The sequence below is a fragment of the Arachis stenosperma genome, chromosome 2, assembly GCF_014773155.1.
Source record: "Arachis stenosperma cultivar V10309 chromosome 2, arast.V10309.gnm1.PFL2, whole genome shotgun sequence".
NCBI lineage: Eukaryota > Viridiplantae > Streptophyta > Magnoliopsida > Fabales > Fabaceae > Arachis > Arachis stenosperma.
This window is the reverse complement of record NC_080378.1, coordinates 64,035,514-64,059,440: the sequence shown is the minus strand read 5'-3', so window position 1 is coordinate 64,059,440 and position 23,927 is coordinate 64,035,514. Positions and strand designations below refer to the sequence as shown.

Genomic DNA, 23,927 nt, shown 5'->3' with positions numbered 1-23,927 from the left:
ACAAGATAACCATAGCTTGCTTCAAGCCGACAATCTCCGTGGGATCGACCCTTACTCACGTAAGGTATTACTTGGACGACCCAGTGCACTTGCTGGTTAGTTGTGCGGGATTGCAAAAGTGTGATTGCAATTTCGTGCACCAGTAGTCTCGTTTGAAGGGGGTCACGGGCTTTAGGAAAGGCTGTGGGGGTGATCACATGTATGTATTGGGAAGGCAAGAGGGGATGGTTGCAGTGTATGGGAGGTTGGGTTGTGGAGTGGAATATATTGGGAAGGGGGGTGGGATTCGGTCAAGGGGGAAGGGAAGTCAGGAGAGGGTCGGGGTTGGTGGTGTAGGCTTAGTAGAAAGTGCATGAAGGAATGAATAAATAGGTAAGGTAAAAAGGGAAAGGATCAATCAGAGGGATGCCATGTGATATGGTTAGGATATGGGGGATCACGTTTGGCGTTGGCCAAAATGTACAACCTGGCGCCAAACCTAGGAACTTTGAAGTTTGGTGCCGTATCTGCTGAACACAAGACCTCCTTCTAGCGCCAAACCTGGCACCTTCGTTCTCTTTTTTTTAACTTATTTCCCACGGCAAATGGCAGGGGAGCCAAGTTTGGCATCCCCCTAGCAGAATGCATACGCAGCTTCCACGCCAAACTTGAAAATGCTCAAGATTGGCGGCACCTCTTGTCTATTTGCGTCCTCGTGATGCGTCGCTCCTGGCGCCAGACTTGGAAAAGCCAAAGTCTGGCGTCAACCTTACAGAGCCATTCTTCTTTTTATGCGCTATGTTCCACGCCAAACTTGGGAATCCTATGTTTGGCTTCAACCCTCTAGAGAGAAAACTCCATTTTGCACGCACACACAGCACCAAACTTGAATATCCCAAGTTTGGCGCCACCAAGTCCGAAACCTACCTCTCCAGGATGGCCAAAATTTTTCTAAGTTTTCGGGTTCCTGTTTTCTAATATTCTACATGATCAAAACACACGTAAAACAAAGGAAAAACAGTAGAAACTCAATAAAAATCAAATCTATACCAATATATAATGGGATACACAATTTAGTATCCAACTCTTTCTTCCTCTTTTGTCCCTGTTTCTTTTTTATTAAAAAATGGGTTTACCCACGACAGAATTTAAAAACGGAACCACTTCTAATAAAAAAAATTGACACTACGTACTCAGGATACATGATATTTTGAAATTAAATTTATTAATTATATTTTATCTTTAATTTTTCATGATATCTTTTAAAAATTATTAAAATATAAATAATTAATATAAATAACGTTATACTATAATGATAACAATGATATAAATAAAATTACGTCAACAAAATATTAATTATTTAATATTTTTTATTAGTATTTTTCATACATAATAGCACATAATTCAATAGTATATAAGTGATCAACATATCATTATAGTACAATAATTGATAGTATATAAAATATAATTATTTTATTAATGGTTATTTCAATGGGACAATAGTATTTAAATTATGAAGAAAAATAAATCATTATTAACTAAAGTCATTGGAATAATTAAATCTACAACACATGGTTTACATATTTTTTATGTCCAATATTTATTTTTTTTAAAAATTACATATAAAAGTGTACTCATTAATTAAATCTATACCAATACAATATATAATGGACTATACCAATATATAATGGACTATACCAATGTATAATGGGAATAAGAAAATTTGGTATCTGAATTTTTCTTACTATTTTACCTCTGCTTATTTTTTTTGTTAAACATTGAATTCAACATAATAAACTGTTACTACGTCCTCCATATTTTTAATTTTTTTATCAAAGAAAGAATTTACCCCACGACAGAATATCAAACTGATTCACTATTAACCCGCTACATATTTTAAAACTCAAAAAAAAACTGCTATTACTACCTACTTAATTTAAAAATCAACTCGCTTTCAATAAAAAAACTGTTTCACCTTCAGTCATACTAAACCCTCAAGATAATTAAATTACTCTTCCCTTTCAATATTGGTCTCGCAAATCATTTTTCTTCTCTGCATATTATTGCTATCTTTTAGAAATAGAAACTTCACTAAATCAACACTAACGTAAACGTCGACCCACTTGGACAGATTATGCTAGGCGAAGAAGACCGAACATGACCGAAGATTAAAGACAACACCTAGCTAGAAGACGTGCAAGTTATCGGGAGATGATTCGACAAGGAAAACAAATTGCCATATCAACTGATACAACTCCATTTCCAACTCCATTTCTAACTCCAACGCCAAACATAGGTGGAGGTACCGATTAACTACAAACATAGGGTAGCCAGATTGACTACAATTAGACAAATGGCTAGAGCTACCACCTATCATCAATTTGTTGCAGGTAACACTATAACTAAATTTAAATTTATTTGTTATAAATTGAATTAGTTCTAAATAATTATATTTTACTTTTTAAAAATACAACGGAAGCCCAATAGAACTACCACAGATAACTGAAATCAAAATAACATAATTGGTTGTTATTCTATCATTGATATTCTGTAACAAATCTAATCAAATTAATATTACTATACATGGTTTATTTTATATATATCACGAAATTATATTAATCAAACAACTCATCAATCATATATGAAGTTATAAAGTTAACATTAAAAATTTGGTATCCAACTTTTTCAGACATCATTCATCCATAAAAATAATTTAAAAAAAATTAATGGTCAAAATAATAATAATAATATTTTTTTAGTATATTTCATTTTCATCCTACAATATAATATATAAAGAAATATATAATATTTATGTATTTATATTTACTAACGGCTCAACAGGCACTGTCGTGCCTGTTTAACCGCTTTTCTATTGAGTTAAAAAATATTTTTATATTTTATTTTTAAAAGTATAAATTTAACATCAATAATTAAAAAATAAATTATGAAAAAATAAAATATTTTAAATTATTTAATATATATAAAAAGTATAAAATAACTAAATAAATTTAAATTAAAAAAATTATGTTGTTATTATGTGTAACAAAATCAAAATAAAGATTTACTAATATTATTTACAAATTAGTTATCTATATATTAAATTTACTTATTTTCTCAATCCTATTTAATTTGGAATAAATTTATATTCATATTTAAAACTCTCTTTTAGAAGATACACAATTCTAATAAATAAAAAATTATTTTTTTAATCTTATATTAAAAATCTTTAATTATCTTAAATTTTATTATTATTTAAAAATTATTAATTTTTATTTTGATTATATCATCTCATCATACTATAAACTATTATTTTCTCTTATTTTTTTTACATGTATAATTAGTATTGTCTCACCGTCACTATTATGTTGCCCTGTTTTATTATCCTTCCTTATTTTCTTCTTCTATTAACCCCAATGGTAATCAATTATCACCGTACCATTATCGTAGCTCTCATTTTTATTAATCACTTTGATTCATACATATCCATTGTGTTAACTTTTGAGCTGTTAAAAATTTGTTAAAAAAATTATTTTCTTATTTGATTTAGATATCTAGATCTATAACTATTATATAAATACTTATTTTTCATACTAACTTGTTAAACCATATTTTAACATTTAAAAAAAATTAAGATATCAAGCATTCAAAAATTTTGTATAAAATACTAAATAAAAAATAAAAAAATTTATAAGTTATTTAATTTTTTTAATATATAGAATAATTGAATTTAAATTAATTTAGATATAATACTAAAATCATTACGTTGTTATTATGTATAACAATGAAGATATAAATTTATAAATATTTGTAAATTTATTCATTTCTCAATTATAAATTTATAAAAATTTATATTTAAATCACTCTTTCTTTCGCATAATTTTAATAGCTAAAAAAATTATTTCTTATAATTTTATATTCAACATTTTAAATTATCTTTAGTTTTATTATTCTTTTAGAATTTTTAATTTTTGGTTTCATTATTCTTTTTTCTTACCATTATCTATCTTCATATGCTTCACTACTATTCTTATATATTAGCTTTTTCTCTTTTTCTTCCTCTGTTTTTTATTCTCGTTCTATCTTCTCTTCAATCGCAGGTAGTTACCATCATATATTAGTTCATAATTATTACACCCAAAAGTGAATACTAATTTAAAAATAAAATTCAAAAAAAAATCTCACAACTCTTATGTGAATCGTTTACACTCCTATAAATGTAACGAATGAGTAAATTTAATTTTTTTTATTATGAGTATTTTTTTTATTATCTAATGCATACAAAGCCACATATTTTTATTTATGATAAAAGTTAAAAATTAAAATTAAATGACATTGGTACTTTTTGGTTTAATAAAATTAAAATAAAATACAAAAATAAAGATAAAAACTAAAAAAATAAATGACTCTAGAGAAGGATAATGTTAAATTTTATGTCATTATGTATGAAAACAGTGATTTATTTTATTATATTTATTTTTGTACCAAATAACAAAAAAGTTAAATTTTATGTCTGTTTTTTATTACTTATTTTACTTATCTATAGTTGTTTAGAATAGAATTTAATTTATAGTTATTGAGTCATGTTTCGTTCCAACAAAAAAAATAGTTATGAAATTATTTTCACTTTTTTTATTGGAGTACATGTATTATATCATGATTTTAATAATTGATGTAAAATTTAAAAATTAAATAAACATATATTTATTTTGATTAAATCAAAGAGTGAATTATATATATTTCTATAGTCAAGAAATAGACTTAACTTTTTTTTATAATAAATAGTTTTTCAATCATCTAATTTATATAAAAATTCTCATCTTTTTATTTATCCTAAAGGTGAAATATTAAAACTAATGTTAATACTTTTTTATTAATAAAACTAAAATAAAATATAAAAATAAACCTTGAATAAAAATAAAAAAACAAATTTTTGAATCTTAAAATATAAAATGATTATAAGATTAAAAAAATTACTTAACTTTTTTTAGGCAAATTATATTAGGTTTTACGGTAGTATATTTAAGTGAAATGAGTAGGATGCAAGAGAAGATAAATAAATAAAAAGTTTTAAAAGTTTTTTTAATTATGCAATAACAGTAATATGAGATGATAGATAGGAAGGGAGGTAAGAGGTAATGATAGAAGTTCCGTGAATGTGAATTAATGAGATAAGAGAGAATGCGAATGTATGTAATAAGAGAGAAGATGAAGTAGTGGAAGTTTTTTAACGTAGAATAACTGATATATAGTGAAATGGATTATTAGAAAAGGTAAAATTAGAATTAAAAAAATTAGACACCAAAACAAGTTTTGTCATTATATATTGTTATAGATATTAAAAAAGAATAAGAAAATAATGTCATGTAAGACTAATGATAAAAAGTACTCTTATATTAAAGTTTATCATAATAATTTTATAATCAAAAATAAAATTTATATAACAAAGTAATAAATGAATGTAACATAAAATTTTTTAACAACACTTTAATTAAATTTTTTTAAATTCTTTATGTTCTCATATTTTAGAGCTTTAGCAATGATATATATTTTTAAAAAATTAAAAATAAAATTAGGATATATCTCACTTACAAACAATTATAATGGTTAAAAAATTACAAGAGCTATCCAGACCAATATATAATGGAGATACAGGTTTAGTATCCAATTCTTTTTTTTCTTTTTTACCCTTGTTTTTTTTATTAAAAAATGGGTTTACCCACCACAGAATTTAAAAAAGTAAACCACTTTTAATAAAGAAAACTGACACTACGTACTCAGAATACATGATATTTTGAAATTAAATTTATTAATTATATTTTTATCTTTAATTTTTCATGATATTTTTTCAAAATTATTAAAATATAAATAATTAATATTAAATAATGTTATACTATAATGATAATAATGATATAAATAAAATTACGTCAACAAATTATTAGTTATTTATTATTTTTTATTAGTAATTTTCATACAGGATAACCCATAATACAATAGTATATAAGTGATCAATATATCATTATAGTACAATAACTGATAGTATATGTACAGAATGCTTCTGATACGGGTTGAGAGGAGGATCGGGAACCTGCGGGTCGGGTCGGATGTCGGACGGCCCTGATGGAGCGGAGGGGAGGTACCTGCAAAGACACTCCGACGCTCAAGTCAGAATAGATCTAAGAGGTATAAGGTGTGTGGGATGAATGAATACCTGGAGGGATCTGGGTCCTCTATTTATAGGTGATGGTGATAATCTTATCTTTATCTTATTTGCTTAAGATAAGGGAGATGTTTGAATTCGAAAGTTAGTTAGAAGATCTAGAGGGCCGATTTGGGGCCTTCTAGAAAGACGAGATGGGTTGACCCGGTAAGCCGGGTTCGGGTCTTGGTCGTGGGTCCGGGGTCCGTGGGCCGGATCCGTAACAGTTGCCCCCGTAGCGAGAGAGCGAGTAAGGTCGGTTTGTCGCTAAGAGTTCGAAGCGTTTTTCTGCGTCTTTGGTACTGGTCGAGTATTCGTTTGGCGACAAGGTCGGCTTCTTGATTTCGTTTGGTGAGAGATTCGTCTTGACCGTACTTTGGTCTCGACGTGACCTTTCCGTGTCTGCTGCGCCTGTTGCGTCTTTTGAGGCGTAATTGATTAGTTTGCTTTTCCGAGGGGGCATTTATTGTGGTGGGGGTTTTCTCTTTTTTGCCCCCGAGAGTTTTCATTGCGTGGAGGGTTAGGTGCGTCCTTTCGTCTTTTTGAAACCGTTTCGTTTTTGGTTTTTATTTCCCTCGTCCGTTTTTCTCTTTTGAGAGAGAACTTCTTCGTTTCCTGAGAGAAAACTGCTTTTTGCTTTCCTGGTGCTGCTTCTGCTTCTCCTCATTTCCCTGCATTTCTTTCGAGTTTTCTTCTACTATTACCAGGTTGGTATCTTCTTTTTGCTACTTCGTTTGTTTGTGCCTTTTTCTGTTTTTGCCATGTTTTGTTCTGCCTACTTCCCTTTGTCTTTGTTTGCTGTGTTTGGTGTATTGAGTTTGGGGAAGGGGCTGAGCACCGCCATTTTCTGTTTTACTTGTAGTGGTGTCTTAGGTTTTTGTTTTTCGCAATTGTGTCGAGTTGGTGGGCTGATGGTGGTGCTCTTCCCTGTTTTAGGTATGCAGCGTCGGAGAAATGAGGGTGTGGGTGCCCCCATTCCCCTTCCAGGGGCGTTCCCAATCGCTATGGTTGGGTGACCAGCGATGTGTGGGGCGTTCCATCGCGGTTGACGGAGGGTGATCTCCAACGGCTCCGCGATCAGGGAGCGATCTGCGGTGGCGGTGAAGAGGAGGGGCGATATATACTCGAGCTCCCTGATGCGGATGAGCGCGTCTGCTATCTAAACCTCCGTTCTCCCACCGTGCCGGACTGGATGTAGGTCTACGAATCCATGTTTACTCGGCTCGGGGTGCGGTTCCCCTTCTCTCCGTTTGTTCAAGGTCTACTTAGTCGGTGTTCCGTGGCGCCGTCTCAGCTTCATCCGAACAGTTGGGCAGCTGTTCGGTGTTTTGAGTTGGTGTGCCAGTATCTTGATCTCCCGGTTTCGGTTCCTGTTTTCCTTTTCCTTTTCTTGTGCACGCTTCCGACTAAAGAGGGGAAGCATAAGAAAGGGTATATGTCTTTCCGGGCTCAGCCTCACCGTCGGATTTTCGGGTTGTTTGAGGACTCCTTTCATGGGTTTAAGTGGGAGTATTTTAAGGTGCGTCCCGTTGAGGGGCACCGTCCGTTTTGGCTTACCTTGGAAGGCGAGCGCCGGTTTCCGACTTACTGGAATTTTGGTGCCGGGCCGTCGGTTCTGACTAAAGTTCTTTATGACGATTTGTCTCGGGAGGATAAGGATGTCGCCAGCGTTTTATGGCATTTGTTTGGCGAGAGTCCGTTGAATCCTCGGGACGTTATGGGGGATCCCGAGGCTTGTCGGACATATATTGGTGTGTATATATATATATGTATATTATTATTATTTTTGTTTTTTTTTTTTTTTTTTTTTTACTTTTCTTTGTTTTTCCTTGCAGTTGAGATGGCGGGCGGGCTAACTACCTTGGCGAGGTTGAAGGCTGCTTTGGTTCGGGAGGAAGGGTCTTCGTCTCCTTCGACCCCTGTCTCCAACCCGGCCGTGGATTCGCAGGCTATTCCTCAGGAGGTAGTTCCTTCGGGGGGACCTGCTGGTGTTGAGGCTCCTCCTGGCTCGCCTGAGGTAGTCGTGGTGTCGGCTGCTGAGGCTTCTCGGAAGAGGAGTAGAACCGAGGAGCCGGGTAGTGATACTTTTGAGGAGGAGGGCTTGGTTCCTAGCGTGATGGACCGTCGTTTCGACGCTACGAGCTTTATTGATCAGCATTTAATGCCCGGGACAGAGTCGTTTTTTGATGGTTGTGACATTGCTGGCCAGGCTCAGTCAGTTTACCGTGCCCTTCTCCGGTCTGCTGTGGTTGTTAGGAAGGCGGAGCCTGTGATGGCCCAAGTGGGTTTGTTGGATAAGAAGCTTCGGCAGGCCCAGGCCGATGTGACCAAGTTAAAGGAGGAGCTTGGGACAGCCAAGGTTGCAAAGGAGAAGGCGGAGAAGTCGTCGGAGGATGCCGGGGCGGAGATTCTCCGACTTGCCGGCCTTGAGACTTCGCTTCTTTCTCAATTGGCTGAGGAGCGGAAGAAATCTTCGGATGCGAGTTCTCAAGCTGCCCTGCTCCTCGTTGAGTCGGAAACCTTAAAGGCTGAGGTTGAGGCTTTGAAGAAGGAGAAAGCGGCTTTGTTGGCTGATGCCGGGGATGCCATTGCTGCTACCGAGGAGACGATGAAAGCGCAGTTTCTTGTGTTGGCCCCTGGTGTGGATGTGTCTGTGACGGGAGCTTTCAAGACCGTTCGTGATGGTCGGATTGTAGATATTTGAGTAGTTTCTTTTCGTACTTTATTTTTGAACATGTTAAGTTTCTGAATGTTTTTATTTGGCCAAGGGCCGTGACTTTTTGGGGATCGTTCAATAGTATTTTCGGCCGTCCGGGCCTTTTGTATGATCCGCTTGTGGTGTTTATTTGGCCGTTCGGGCTTTTCTTGCATTTTTGTTTGTTTTTGTTGTAACCGTTTGTTTGGTCGGTTTTTTGGGTACCCGTGTGTTCGGCCTGGAGGGTGATCAGTCCTCCAGCGATGGCCGTGTCTTCGTTTGGTGTTTTAAGAAACAGTAGTGACTTGTAATGGGGATGAAGTGAAAATAACTTTGTAAAGAATTTTATTTGAATAGTTGGGCCTCGTTAAAACCCTTCGTGAGGGAAAGAGTACCCGAGGTTCTAAAAGACAATGAACAAAAAATAAAGGGAAATAAAGGGTGATTTAAAGGAAAAAATAAAGAGTGACTTATTTAAGTATAGTATCTTCGTAGGTTGGCCGCGTTCCAAGTTCTTGGTATTTCGCTGCCGTCTAGTCGTTCGAGTTTATACGCTCCTTTTCCTATTACGGCCTTGACCCTGTATGGTCCTTCCCAGTTGGGTGCGAGCTTTCCTTCTCCTGGGGTCGGGAGGCCGATGTTGTTTCGTCGTAGGACGAGGTCGTTGTCCGCGAATTCTCGTCGGATGACGCCGTGATTATACCTTAGGCTGATCCTTTGTTTGAGTGCTAATTCTTTGACGTGGGCTATGCTTCTTGCCTCGTCTATGAGGTCTCGTTCTGCTTCTTCGTCGTTACCTCCAACCGTTTTTCTGGGGCTGGGGTCTCCGATTTCTACTGGGATGACAGCTTCTACGCCGTATGTGAGTCGGAAGGGCGTTTCTCCCGTGCTTGTTTGGGGTGTTGTTCGGTATGACCATAGGACTGATCCCAACTCGTCTGCCCACAATCCCTTGGCTTCGTCAAGTCGTTTCTTAAGTCCTTTGACGATAATTTTGTTGGCGGATTCCACCTGTCCGTTTGTTTGGGGATGTTCTACCGAGCTGAAGCGATGGGATACGTGCAATCCTTCTAAGAGTTCTCTGAATTTTTTGTCTGTGAATTGGGTTCCGTTGTCGGAGATGATGACTTCGGGAATTCCGAACCGAGTAATGATCTATCGCCAGACGAATTTCCGGCATTGGGTTGCCGTGATGGAGGCCAGGGGTTCGGCTTCAATCCATTTGGTGTAGTAGTCTATGGCGACGATGAGATATCTAAGTTGGCCGGGTGCCGTGGGGAAGGGCCCGACGAGGTCGATTCCCCAAATGCCGAATGGCCGTTCAGCCGATATAACGCTGAGTTGGTGTGGGGCGGCTTGGTGGATATTGGCATGCTTTTGGCATTTGTCGCAGCTTTTTGTGAGTTGTATGGAATCTCGAATGATTGTGGGCCAGAAGTAGCCGGCCCTGATGATTTTTTGGGCTAGCGTTTTTCCTCCGATGTGGTGACCGCAGCAGCCTTCGTGGATTTCGCGGAGTATATATTCCGTGTCCTCGGATTCTACACATTTGAGTAGGGGTTGCGAGAATCCGCGTTTGTATAGCTGTCCTGCTATGATGGTGTAGTTAGCGGCTTCTCTTTTTATCTTCCTCTCTTCTTTCGGGTCTGGTGGTAGGATTCCGTCGCGGAGATATTGCAAGATCGGGTATGTCCAAGATTCCCGATTTGAGGATGTTAGGTGTGCGTTGATTTCCGTTGATACGGAAGGCGACTTAACGACCTCCTGGATTAGCGATCTGTTGCCGTGTCCTGACTTCGTGCTGGCTAGTTTGGAAAGTAGATCTGCCCTGGCGTTTCGTTCCCTGGGGACGTGATGTATGGAGACGTTTTCGAATCCTTCTTTTGTTTCACTTACTTTTTTAAGGTATTGTTGGAGCAGGGGGTCCCGGGTTTGGTAGCTCCTGTTGATTTGGGAGCATACCACCTGGGAATCGGTGTTAACCTCGAGTATCTTGGCGCCGACTTCCCGAGCTAGGTTTAGGCCTGCCAAAAGGGCTTCGTATTCTGCTTGGTTGTTTGATACTGGAAAGTCGTATCTTATTGATTGTTCAATTGTGATCCCATTTTGGTTTTCGAGTATGATTCCGGCGCCTCCGTGAGTGGAGTTTGATGAGCCATCGACGTGCAGTTTCCATGGTTCGGGTGTCAGCTTCGTCGGAGTCATTTCGGCGATGAAGTCGGCCAAGGCTTGTGCTTTGATGGCGTTTCGGGGCTCGAACCTGATCTGGAATTGGGATAGCTCGATGGACCATGCTAGCATTCTTCCTGCTAGGTCGGGTTTTTGTAATACTTGTTTGACCGTTTGGTCGGTTCGGACCGTTATGGGGTGGGCCTGGAAGTATTGTCGTAGTCGTCGGGATGCCGAGAGGAGTGCGAAAGCCAGTTTTTCTAGTCGTGAATAACGGGCTTCCGTGTCTTGTAGCACCTTGCTTATGAAGTATATGGGTTTTTGTTCCTTTTTCTCGTTTTCCCGGACGAGTGCTGCTGCGATTGTTTCTTCCGTTATGGAGAGGTACAAGTATAGTGTTTCCCCTGTTTGAGGTTTTGCAAGGATTGGAGGTTCTGTTAGGACCTTTTTGAAGTGTTGGAAAGCTTCTTCGCATTCTTTCTCCCATTTGAACGGAATCCCTTTTTTCATAAGTTTGAAAAAAGGAATTGCCTTTTGTGCCGAGGCTCCGAGGAACCGGGATAGTGCGGTTAGTCGGCCGGTGAGCTTTTGGATATCTTTGAGGTTCTTGGGACTTGTCATCTCCAGGACGGCACGGCATTTTTCCGGGTTTGCCTCAACTCCGCGTTGTGTGATCATGAATCCGAGGAATTTTCCTGCTTCCATTCCGAAAGCGCAATTTGTTGGGTTGAGTCGCATTTGGTGTTTTCGCAAGGTGTTCATTATGACCTTTAGATCGTCGGTTAGTTGCTCCCCGGATTCCGTTTTGGCGAGCATATCATCGATGTAGACTTCTATTTTGTTCCCGGTTAGGTTGCGAAATATCTTGTTTACGAGTCGCTGATAGGTGGCTCCGGCGTTTTTCAGGCCGAAGGGCATTACTTTATAGCAGTAGGTTCCGTCTGGGGTGATGAATGCTGTTTTTTCTTCGTCTGGTCGGTGCATCGGGATCTGGTTGTAGCCGGAGTATGCGTCCATGAAGCTGAGGTACCGGTGTCCGGATGCTGCATCTACTAGTCCGTCGATGTTTGGTAGGGGGAAGGCGTCTTTCGGACATGCTTTGTTGAGATCTGTGTAATCAACGCACATTCGCCACTTCCCGTTAGTCTTTTTAACTAGTACGACGTTGGCTAGCCAGGTCGTGTAAGGGAGTTCTCGGATGAAGTTGGCTTCGAGCAGGGCCTTTACTTGTTTTTGGACCTCGGCGGCTCGGTCTGGTGACATTTTCCGTCTTCTTTGCGCCACGGGTTTGGCTAGGGGGTCTACTGCCAGATGGTGAGACATTAGATCGGGACTTATTCCCGGCATGTCGGCTGGTGTGAATGCGAATAGGTCTCTGTTTTGTTTCAAAAGTTGAGAGAGTTCTTCTTTGAGGTCGTGTGGGAGGTTTCTGTTGATGAACGTGTATTCATCTTTGGTTGGCCCTATTTGTAGTTTTTCCATGTCCCCTTCTGGTTCCGGTCTAGGTTGGCCGTCAAGCCGTGCGTCTAGGTCGGCAAGGAATATTCCGGCCGCGTCCCGGGATTTTTTCCTTAGAGCTAAGCTATTGTTGTCGCATTCGGCTGCAACTTCTCGGTCTCCGTGAATGGTTCCGATGGTGCCGTCATCGGCTTTGAATTTCATGAGGAGGTATTTGGTGAAGATGACTGCCGAGAAGTCGTTAATTGTTTTTCTCCCGAGAATGACGTTATAGGCTGTGGAGTCTTTTAGGACGACGAATTCGGATAGGATCGTCTTTCTCTGATTGCTTGTTCCTATGGTGATGGGGAGGGTGACCGAGCCGTCTGGTTTGAGGAAGTTATCTCCGAGGCCCGTGACGCCGTGGCGATGCGTTTGGAGGTTGTCGTTGCGGAGCCCGAGTTTGTCGAAGGCTCCTCGGAAGAGGATATTGGAGTCGGCACCCGTGTCCACGAGTATTCTTCTTACTAGTCCTGTTCCGATTCGGGCTGATATGACGAAGGGGGCATCTCCTGCCGAGGTGCCGTGCTGGCAGTCCTCGGGTAAGAAGGTTATCGTGCTGTCGGCAATGGTTACTGGGTCGTGGTTTTTGACGGCCATTATCTTGAGGTCTTTTTTCATTGTCAGTTTTGATTTATTTGGTACGTCTTTGCCCGTGATGACGTTCACTATGATGGTCGGATCTTCTTCGGTGTTTTCCCTGGGTGGTTTTTGGGTTCTTGGGTTGCGTCCTTCTCTTTCTGGTGATTTGTCTCTGTCGGCGCGCCTTGGTTCTCTGATGATTTTGACGAACTCGGGGAGTTTGCCGTCTCGTATAGCTTGCTCAAGAGCGTCTTTGAGATCGTAACAATCTTGTGTTTTGTGGCCGTATCCGCGGTGATAGTCGCAGTAGAGGGTTTTGTTTCCTCCTGTCCTTTCCTTGAGTGGTCGGGCTCTGGGGATGATGCCTCGGTCTGCTATTTGGTGGTATACCTCAGTAATTGATGTTGTTAGGGGAGTGTAGTTGGAAAATTTTCCTATTCTTGGTGGTCGGTTTAAGGTGGTCTCGTTGGTTCTCTTTGGGTGGTGCGTTATGATGGGGAGTCGGGTTGCCGTGTTGGGTGGCGGCGTGCTGCCGTTTGTTGGCGGCGACGACCTGGCTGACTTCCTCGTCGTTGATGTAATCTTTGGCGACGTTCTGGATTTCGTGCATGGTCCACACTGGTTTGGTGGTGAGATGTTTGCGAAAGTCTTCATTCATGAGTCCGTTAGTTAGGCAGAGGCTGGCAACGGAGTCCGTGAGTCCGTCGACCGTTAGGCATTCGTCGTTGAAACGGTCGAGGTATTTTCTTGTGGATTCTTCTTGCCTTTGTGTGACCCCTAACAGGCTGATAGGGTGTTTGGCTTTGGTGATTCGGGTTGTGAACTGGGCCATGAATTTTCTTGTGATGTCGTGGAAGCTAGTTATGGATCCGTTTGGGAGGGCGTTGAACCATTTGATCGCTGGCCCGGCCAGGGTTACTGGGAAGGCTCTGCATCGGACTGCGTCGGATGCTCCTTCTAAGTTCATTCTGGCCTCGAAGGCCGTTAGGTGCTCTTGAGGGTCTTTGGTTCCGTCGTACTTCATGTCGGTGGGTTTGTCGAAACCTTTGGGGAGTTTTGCTCTTAAGATTCCTTCCGTGAAGGGCGTAGCTCCCATTATAGTATGGTCGCTTCTCGTGCGTTTGGTGCTTCGGTATCTCCGGTCTTCGTCTGAATCATGCTGACGGTTTACATCCCGAGAATCGCTGCGATGGTGTTTCTTGTCGTATCGTCGTTCGGGCGACTTCTCGCGTCGGCGGTTGCGTGAGGTGCTGCGACCATCTCTCCTATTGTGCTGCCGGATTGGCGACCTTCCGTGGTGGGATCTTGACCTGGAAGTTGCCTGGCTTCCATGCTCGTTATTGTGTTTTTCCCGGTCGCTTAGCTTGCCTTCAAGTTCTTGGACTCGGAGACAGAGATCCTGGATGATTTGTGCCGCTTTGTCCCTGGCTTTCTCGGGATGTTGTGGGTCCGTCGTGACGTCCTCGTTTGCGTGGTGGACGGTGCTTGCTATTTTTGCTTGGTTTGTGGCTTCATGGTGTTCTGAGATCGGACGTCGCGGTTGGGAGTCGTCCTGGCATGATGGGTTATCCTCCAGGATGCCCTCCATCCGGTCTGATTGTTGCAGGTCCCCACAGACGGCGCCAATGTACAGAATGCTTCTGATACGGGTTGAGAGGAGGATCGGGAACCTGCGGGTCGGGTCGGATGTCGGACGGCCCTGATGGAGCGGAGGGGAGGTACCTGCAAAGACACTCCGACGCTCAAGTCAGAATAGATCTAAGAGGTATAAGGTATGTGGGATGAATGAATACCTGGAGGGATCTGGGTCCTCTATTTATAGGTGATGGTGATAATCTTATCTTTATCTTATTTGCTTAAGATAAGGGAGATGTTTGAATTCGAAAGTTAGTTAGAAGATCTAGAGATTTGGGGCCTTCTAGAAAGACGAGATGGGTTGACCCGGTAAACCGGGTTCGGGTCTTGGTCGTGGGTCCGGGGTCCGTGGGCCGGATCCGTAACAGTATATAAAATATAATTATTTTATTAATAGTTATTTCAATAGGACAATAGTATTTAAGTTATAAAGAAAAATAAATAATTATTAACTAAAGTTATTGAAATAGTTAAATCTACAACACATGATTTATATATTTTTGTTGTCCAGTATTTATTTTTTAAAAAAAATTACATATAAAAAGTACTCATTAATCAAATTTATACCAACATAATATATAATGGACTATATATAACGGTTAAAAAAATTACAAGAACTATTATTTTTTATCGATTAAAAAAGCATTGCATAAATAAAGATTAATTCTTTTTATTATAAAGATTAATTCCTTTTGTTATCAACGTTTTGTATAACAAATAATTTTTTTTTTTAAATATATTTTTGAATTCTTAATTGTCTTTAATTGATGAAATACTCATCATACCATCAATTTATGGTAACAAATTAAAAAAACAAATTAAAATATTTTAAACATTAGTGGAAGAGATTTAAACCTTTGAAAAAAATACTATAAAAAACATAATAGAAGCATAGAAAAAACTATTTATATTATAATAAAGAAAATACATTAATTCTAAAATAATAAAGTTATCGATATTTTGTTTCACGCAATTAAAGTTAACTAATATTATGATAACTAATTCTCCTCTTATGAATTTAATTTATGCTTATTCTCTATATTACTCTTTAAAAATATAAGTTCGGAAATACATGGTAACGGAGCTGGTCCAAGTAATAGAACCCCTGGTTTATATCTTTATATGCTTTAAACATGTAAACACATCGATATAAGTTATTTTGTTTGCACATTAAATCTTCTTAACGTAGAATATTAACAAAATTAACCTACTTAATGAACACTCTTTATTTTATTGCTAAGTACTATTTTTTTATTAATTCTAAAATAATTAAAGTTACCGATATTTTGTTTCACGCAATCAAAGTTAACTAATATTATGTTAACTAATTTTTTTATTAGTTTAGCTTATGCTTATTTTTTATATTGTTCTTTAAAAACATGGTACGAAAATACATGGTAACAGAACTAGTCTAAGTAATAGATTTCCTGCTTAGTATCTTTAAAAACGTAGGTACGGAAATACATGGTTTACATATTTTTTATGTCAAAAAAAATTACATATAAAAGTGTACTCATTAATCAAATCTATACCAATACAATATATAATGGACTATACCAATATATAATGTACTATACCAATGTATAATAGAAATAAGAAAATTTGGTATCCAATTTTTTCTTATTATTTTACCCCTGCTTATTTTTTTTGTTAAACACTGGATTCAATATAATAAGCTGTTACTACGTCCTCTATATTTTTTATTTTTTATGAAAAAAAGAATTTACCCCATCAAACTGATTCACTATCAACTCACGATATATTTTAAAATTGAAAAAATTGCTACTACTACGTACTCAATTTAAAAACTAACTCACTTTCAATAAAAAATTGTTCCACCTTCAGTCATACTTAACTCTCAAGAGAATTAAATTACTTTTTCCCTTTCAATCTTGGTCTCACAAATCGTTTTTCTTTTCTGCATATTATTGCTATCTTTCTGACAAATAGAAATAAAAACTTCACGAAATTAATAGTCACATCAACGTTTACTTACTTGGACAGATTATGCTAGACGAAGAAGATAGAATATGACTGAAGAACAAAAACAACTCCTAGCTAGAAGACGTGTAAGGAGATTATTTGACAAGGAAAACAAATAGCGATATCAACTGATACAACTCCATTTCTGACTCCAATGTGAAACAAAGGTAGAGGTACCCAATTAACTACAAACATAGGGGTAACTAGATTGACTACAATTAGACAAATGGTCAGAGCTACCACCTATAATCAATCTGTTACAAATAACACGATAAATAAATTTAAATTTCTTTGTTATGAATTGAATTAGTTCTTAATAATTATATTATACGTTTCAAAATGGAAGCGCATGACAATAGAACTGCCACAGGTAACAAAATTCAAAATAACATAATTGGTTGCTATTCTATCATTGATATTCTATAACAAAATAATTAAATTAATATTACTATACATGATTTATTTTATATATATCACGAAATTATACATACATTGCAGTGTCTTTCTTAATCAAACAACACATCAATCATATAGGAAGTTATAAAGTTAAAATAAAAAATTTGGTATCCAACTTTTTAGACATTATTCATCCATAAAAATAATTAAAAAAAATTTAATGGTCTAAATGATAATAATATATATTTTTAATATATTTTATTTTCATCCTATAATATAGTATATAATGGAATATATAATATTTATATATTTATATTTATATTAAAAAAGAATAAAAGAATAATGTCATGTAAGACTAACGACAAAAAATACTCTTATATAAAGTTTATCATAATAATTTTATAATAAAAAATAAAATTTATATATTAAAGTAATAAATGAATGTAACATTAAATTTTTTAACAACACTTTAATTTAATTATTTTAAATTCTTTATGTTCTCATATTTTAGAACTTTGGTAATGATATATATTTCTAAATAATTAAAAATAAAATTAGGATATATCTCACTTACACACAAATATAAGGGTTAAAAAAATTATGAAAGCTATCCATATCAATATATAATGGGGATACATGTTTAGTATCCAATTTTTTTTCTCTTTTGCCCCTGTTTTTTTTTTTATTAAAAAATTGGGTTTACCCACGACAGAATTTAAAAACTGAACCACTTCTAATAGAAAAATCTGACACTACATACTCATGATACATTATAGTTTGAAATTAAATTTATTAATTATATTTTTATCTTTGATTTTTCATGATATTTTTTAAAAATTATTAAAATATAAATAATTAATATTAAATTACGTTATACTATAATGATAATAATGATGTAAATAAAATTACGTCAGCAAAATATTAGTTATTTATTATTTCTTATTAGTATTTTTCATACATAATAACCCATAATACAATAATATATAATTGAGCAATATATCATTATAGTACAATAACTGATAGTATATAAAATATAATTATTTTATTAATAGTTATTTCATGGGACAATAGTATTTAAGTTATAAAGAAAAATAAATCATTATTAACTAAAGTCATTCGAATAATTAAATTTACAACACATGGTTTATATTTTTTTATGTCCAGTATTAATTTTTAAAAAAATTACATATAAAAGTGTACTCACTAATGAAATTTATGCCAATATATATTATATATTGGACTATATATAACGGTTAAAAAAATTACAAGAACTATTATTTTTTATTCCCTATGATTAAAAAAGCACCGTGTAAATAAAGATTAATTTCTTTTATTATAAAGATTGGTTCCTTTTATTGTCAACGTTAACACAAAAAAACAAGAATACATTACAGTATAACAAATAAATTATTTTTTAAACATATTTTTGAATTATTAATTGTCTTAATTGATAAAATACTCATCATATCATCAATTTATGATAACAAATTAAAAAAACAAATTAAAATATCTCAAACATTAATGGACGAGATTCAAACCTTTGAAAAAAACACTTTAAAAAAATATAATACAAGCATAAAAAAAACTATTTGTATTATAATAAAGAAATATAGATGAATTTTAAAATAATTAAAGTTACCGATATTTTATTTCACGCAATCAAAGTTAACTAATATTATGATAATTAATTCTTCTCTTATGAATTTAATTTATTCTTATTTTCTATATTGCTCTTTATAAATATAGGTACAGAAATACATGGTAATAGAGCTGATCTAAGTAATAGATCCTCTGGTTAGTATCTTTATATGCTTTAAATATATAAAAATATCGATATAAGTTATTTTGTCTGCACATTAAATTTTGTGAACATAAAATATTAATAAAATTAACCAACTTAATGAACACGCTTTATTTTATTGCTAAGCACTAATTTTTTATTAATTCTAAAATAATTAAAGTTATCGATATTTTGTTTCACGCAATCAAAATTAACTAATATTATGATAACTAATTCTTCTCTTATTAGTTTAACTTATGCTTATTTTCTATATTGCTTACTGTATATTGTAAACAAAATTCTGAATTTAATAAAAAAATTTAAAATAAATACTTAACAAATAAAACATTTAAAATAGTTGATACATTCATAAAACTAATAATAATTAGAATAATTTTATAATAAAATTTTCGTAACAACATATATCTTTTAAAATTAAAGAGAAAAACTGAACAAAAAAATATATAATTTAAACACAAAAACAACAATTATCAGATCCTACAAAAATATTGATGTCCTATCTTATATACTTAAAAATAAGCTGTACAATTTATATGGGTCCTTTTTATTATAAGGTCATTAACAAATTAAGAATTTATAAATGGTAAAATTTACTAATGGCACAATGTGTTCTAATTTCTTAAAATAAAAAAAACTAAATATTATATTAAAAGTTATATTAAAAGTTACAAGTCAATAGGTAACTAAATAATGTAGACCTCAAATTAAAAACATAGATAACGGTGTATACATTCTTATGAGTTACAAGAAAAATTTTTAATGAATCACTAATTTAAGTACTAACTAGAAAAAATGCTACTACAACTGTTATCCAATAGCAAAAACCATGAGACACAATATTATTTAGTGATGGAAAATAAATTTTAACGATGTTACAGTAATTAGGGAATAAACCCTTGATGATATCAAGATTATCAAATTAAAATTTAATAATATAGGAAATATTATTTACATAAACACCTACAAAAGTAACAAACTAAAAGTACACCATGCATGTTAACCATAAAAAATATTTATGCAATTTTAATGGACAAAATTTTTATTGTATCGTTAATGTATCATAATAATTTTAAAAAATATAGTTAAAATTATTACAAATTACTGGGTGACATTCAAAACTTTCATAAAATTGAATAGTAAACAAAAACACAATAGAATCATATCATTTTAAAAATATTCTTTGTATATTTTAGTATAACTCAAAATAAAAATTTGCTCTATTAAATATATATTTAACCTCATATATTACCTAGAACTTCAAACTTTGACAATCTTATATGAGTTTAGGCAACAGAAAAATCTAGAAAAAGACACTACATCTTTAAAAATTACGTTTATTTTTCAAAAAACAAACCTCAATTGAGAAGTTGTATACATATTCTTTGTTCACTCTTGATTTTACAATCTAAAATAATATGAAATAGTTAATGAATTCTACCCGAGTACCTAACCATACAATTATTGGCACATGTAGGAAAAGAAATCTATAACATAATATTTTAATATTCCTATGCGAGTGCAGAAATTAGTCACCATGTCTGAACATCTCACAATGGTGCTCAAAATTTTCAAGAGAATACAACAATGCTTCAAACTACATTATCTACGACAAGGACATGTACACACTGTAATGCACATCTATTTCACCATGAAACATTTAACATGTGTTGCAATGGAGGAAATGTCTCTTTGCCCTAAGTAAATGCTCCTCAGAAATTACTTGAAATCTTCTTAGACCCTTCTGCAGAAGGGAACCATTCAGGAAACACATTCGTGGTTACAATCATGTTTTTTCATTCACTCCGTGCAGTGTATACATAGACGAACAATTAGCTACAGCAAGTCATGGTATATATACATTCCGTTCTCAAGGATCAATGTACCACAGTATAGGAGGATTTCATCCAGATCACGGGACGCGGCCACGCTTCTTGCAACTGTATATATACGATACTGAGCACGAGTTACAAAATAGGATGCTGAAGAACACACAACTGCATAAAAGTTTGGTTTTGAAGCTACAACAATTGTTGCACTGATATAATCCTTTTATCCATGTATTCCGCCAGCTTGCACAACGACTAGATATGCAAGAGTGTAGTTTGGTGATCAGAGAGCGACCTGCTAATCAACCACAACACAGTCTCCCAACTGCTTCACAAGTAGCAGCCATAACAGTCGGTGATGACATTGAAACAATGGTGCGCGGACGAGATATCAAGGTTCAAACTCATGCTGGTAACCTCAGAAGGATTCAGGAATTTGTTGGCTACTACGAACCACTACAATATCCTCTTCTTTTTTCCATTCGGAACCCAACGTGGAAACAAAGTATCATGGCAGACATATTATAGTTATATGCTCCAGGTACAAACTCCTATATTTGCTACATTATTTATAGACTTTCATTGATGATAGTTTGTACCAATACATCATTTCACAATTTTTAACAATTTTCTATAATCCTCATTATTTGTAGATCCGCCCCGATGATCACTCAACATTTTTGAAAGCGAGACGACTTCTTCAATAATATGTTGTTGACAACTATGTGAAAATGGAAACAGGCAAGTTAAGATGGGTTCGACAAAGACAAAAGGAACTTCGAGTTGAACTGTATCAAAGCTTATAAGATGCTTTGCACACAGGGGAGAATAATGCTAGTAATTATTCAATTTAATGGCCACACGATTGATCATTACGTGTTCCTGAATTTAAACTTTAAAACTAATAATACTTTTCTCTAAAATTGATTTTAGAAAATGTTGGCAAAAGAACGATATTACCATCGTCGTTCGTGGGCAGTACATGACTCAACGGTACGAGGATAGAATGGCTATTATTCTTAAAGAAGGCAAACCGGATATTTTTTTAACTATGACATGCAATTCATCATGGTCAGAAATAGCTTCGAAACTCAGTCCAACTCAAACTCCACAGGATCATCCGGATCTAGCAACTAAAATTTTCAGAGCCAAGTTCGAACAGTTAAAGCAGGATGTTATTACCAAAGGTGTATTGGAAAAGGTGAAAAGTTATATTTATGTCACCGAGCTTCAGAAAAGAGGATTACCACACGTACATATGTTGCTAATCTTAGAAAACAATGACAAGTTGAGTGATCCTGACCAATATGATAGTTTGGTCTGAGTGGAATACCATGTAAAGAAACAGAACCACACTTACATGAGGCAGTGCTAAGGCATATGGTTTATGGTCCTTGTGGGACACTAAATCAATCATCACCGTGCATGAAGAACGGTCAATGTAAACGTAAGTACCCAAAAGAGTTCGTACCAGAGACACGACGAAGTGATGAATCATATCCTCAATATAGGAGGCGATTTGATACTCTAATCCCTATAAACTAAAATGTCACAGTTGACAATAGATGGGTGGTTTCGTACAACCCTTGGCTACTACTGAAGTATGATTGTCATCTCAATGTACAGATATGCAGCAGTATCAAGAGCATAAAATATCTATATAAGTATTGCTATAAGGGACTAGACCGTGTGGCAATGGATGTTCACAGAAGTTCTCATTATGATGAGGTGCAACAATTTATTGATGCAAGATGGATTGCTGCTCCAGAGGTATACTGGAGGATATTTAGATTCAACCTTTACCAAATGTACCCATCAGTTGAAAGGTTGCAAGTTCATTTGCCAAATTAACATCAAGTGAGCTTTTCTGAGCACCAAAATATTTCTGAAATAGTTAATAATGACTATTTCTCAAGAACAATGCTCACTGAATTCTTTGCACTTAATTGGGCCGATGACCAACAATCTAGGCATCTTTTGTATAGAAAAATCCCAGAATATTACAGTTGTCACAGCAAGGAAAAAGAATGGCATCGACGCAGGTCACAAAAGAGAGCTATCGTTCGGATCTATACCGTTTCGCCAACAGAAGGTGAAAAATTCTATTTGCGTATTCTGTTGTCAAATGTAAGAGGCCCAACTGGTTGGGATGATTTGCTTACAGCCGATGGTGTCCAATATTCATCCTTTAAGCAATCCACTCAGCATCAAAGACTGTTGAAGAGTGATAGTAGTATAAGATCATGTTTGGTTGAGGCATCCATTTTAAGAATGCCATGTGCTTTAAGAAGGTTGTTTGCCACCATTTTAATTTTTTGTGAGCCAACATATGTAAGAAGTCTGTGGGACGAGTTTCTTTCATGTAGGGTGGATGATTACGCATCAACAAGCACTACAACCTGCAATGGGTTGACAAATCGTTTGCTTAGGGATTTAAATGACATCCTCCTACAGCATGGAAAATATATTGCACAATACGATTTACCAGCTCTAACCTCGAACAATGACAACGACAACTTCATGCCTAGAATTATTCAAGAAGAAATGTCCATCGAAGTTTCTCAAGAAGACCTGTGTTCTATAGAAAGATTAAATCATGACCAGTCTACAGCTTTCAAGTGCATTATGAATACAGTTGATCGAAGAGAAAGTGGAATGTTCTTTGTTGATGGACCAGGAAAAGCAGGTAAGATATTTTTTTACAGAGCTATAATTGCAGACTTAAGAAGTAAAAGGCATATTGTCTTGGTAGCTGCGTCCTCAGGAATGGCTGCAACTTTATTGCCTAATGGTCGAACAGGTCATTCTAGATTTAAGATCACAATTAATGCAGAGCCATCCTCTACGTGCAATATAAGTAAACAATCTGATCTCGCAAAACTGATTAGGCAGACGACAACGATAATTTGGGATGAAGCACCAATGGCTAATAAAGAGAGAATGGAATCATTGGACTACACATTTGTGAGACATCTTAGAAAACAATAATCCATTTGCGAGACATCTTAGAAAATAATAATCAGCTTCTATTGTTAAATCACATTTGTGGGCATTCACCGAAATTCTCCACTCACGACAAAATATGGGATCTCTTAATGATCGTGATTCTGCGGAGTATCTTATGCGCATAGGAGATGGGATTGAGCCTACCATATGTGAAGACTTGGT

At 35.6% G+C, this 23,927-nt stretch overlaps 2 protein-coding genes across 2 annotated transcripts; one reads left to right on the top strand and one right to left on the bottom strand.

Annotated features, from left to right (window-relative positions):
- Nucleotides 1–9,344: 9,344 nt before the first annotated feature.
- LOC130962941 (uncharacterized) lies at nt 9,345–14,706 on the bottom strand. The gene is made up of 4 exons (XM_057889099.1): nt 13,629–14,706; nt 12,166–13,489; nt 10,033–12,060; nt 9,345–9,912 (listed from the first exon to the last, which is right to left on the bottom strand). Exons 1-4 carry the CDS (start codon nt 14,704–14,706, stop codon nt 9,345–9,347), a joined length of 4,998 nt encoding a protein of 1,665 aa, XP_057745082.1.
- Nucleotides 14,707–21,020: 6,314 nt separating this feature from the next.
- On the top strand, nt 21,021–22,610 carry LOC130962940 (uncharacterized). The gene is made up of 5 exons (XM_057889098.1): nt 21,021–21,171; nt 21,501–21,549; nt 21,693–21,960; nt 22,074–22,206; nt 22,315–22,610. Exons 1-5 carry the CDS (start codon nt 21,021–21,023, stop codon nt 22,608–22,610), a joined length of 897 nt encoding a protein of 298 aa, XP_057745081.1.
- Nucleotides 22,611–23,927: the final 1,317 nt, after the last annotated feature.

Bases quoted from the DNA above. Each gene is read 5' to 3' on its own strand.
- LOC130962941 (XM_057889099.1), bottom strand. From the start codon at position 14,706: ATGGAGGGCATCCTGGAGGATAACCCATCATGCCAGGACGACTCCCAA. The intron at 13,490-13,628 runs GCAACCCGACTC...ACCAAATAGCAG, and splicing joins GCACGCCGCCACCCAACACG to ACCGAGGCATCATCCCCAGA. The intron at 12,061-12,165 runs GTGCGTTGATTA...CCGGTACCTCAG, and splicing joins ACTAACGGGAAGTGGCGAAT to CTTCATGGACGCATACTCCG.
- LOC130962940 (XM_057889098.1), top strand. From the start codon at position 21,021: ATGCAAGAGTGTAGTTTGGTGATCAGAGAGCGACCTGCTAATCAACCA. The intron at 21,172-21,500 runs GTAACCTCAGAA...AAATGGAAACAG, and splicing joins CAAGGTTCAAACTCATGCTG to GCAAGTTAAGATGGGTTCGA. The intron at 21,961-22,073 runs GTGAAAAGTTAT...CCAATATGATAG, and splicing joins CCAAAGGTGTATTGGAAAAG to TTTGGTCTGAGTGGAATACC.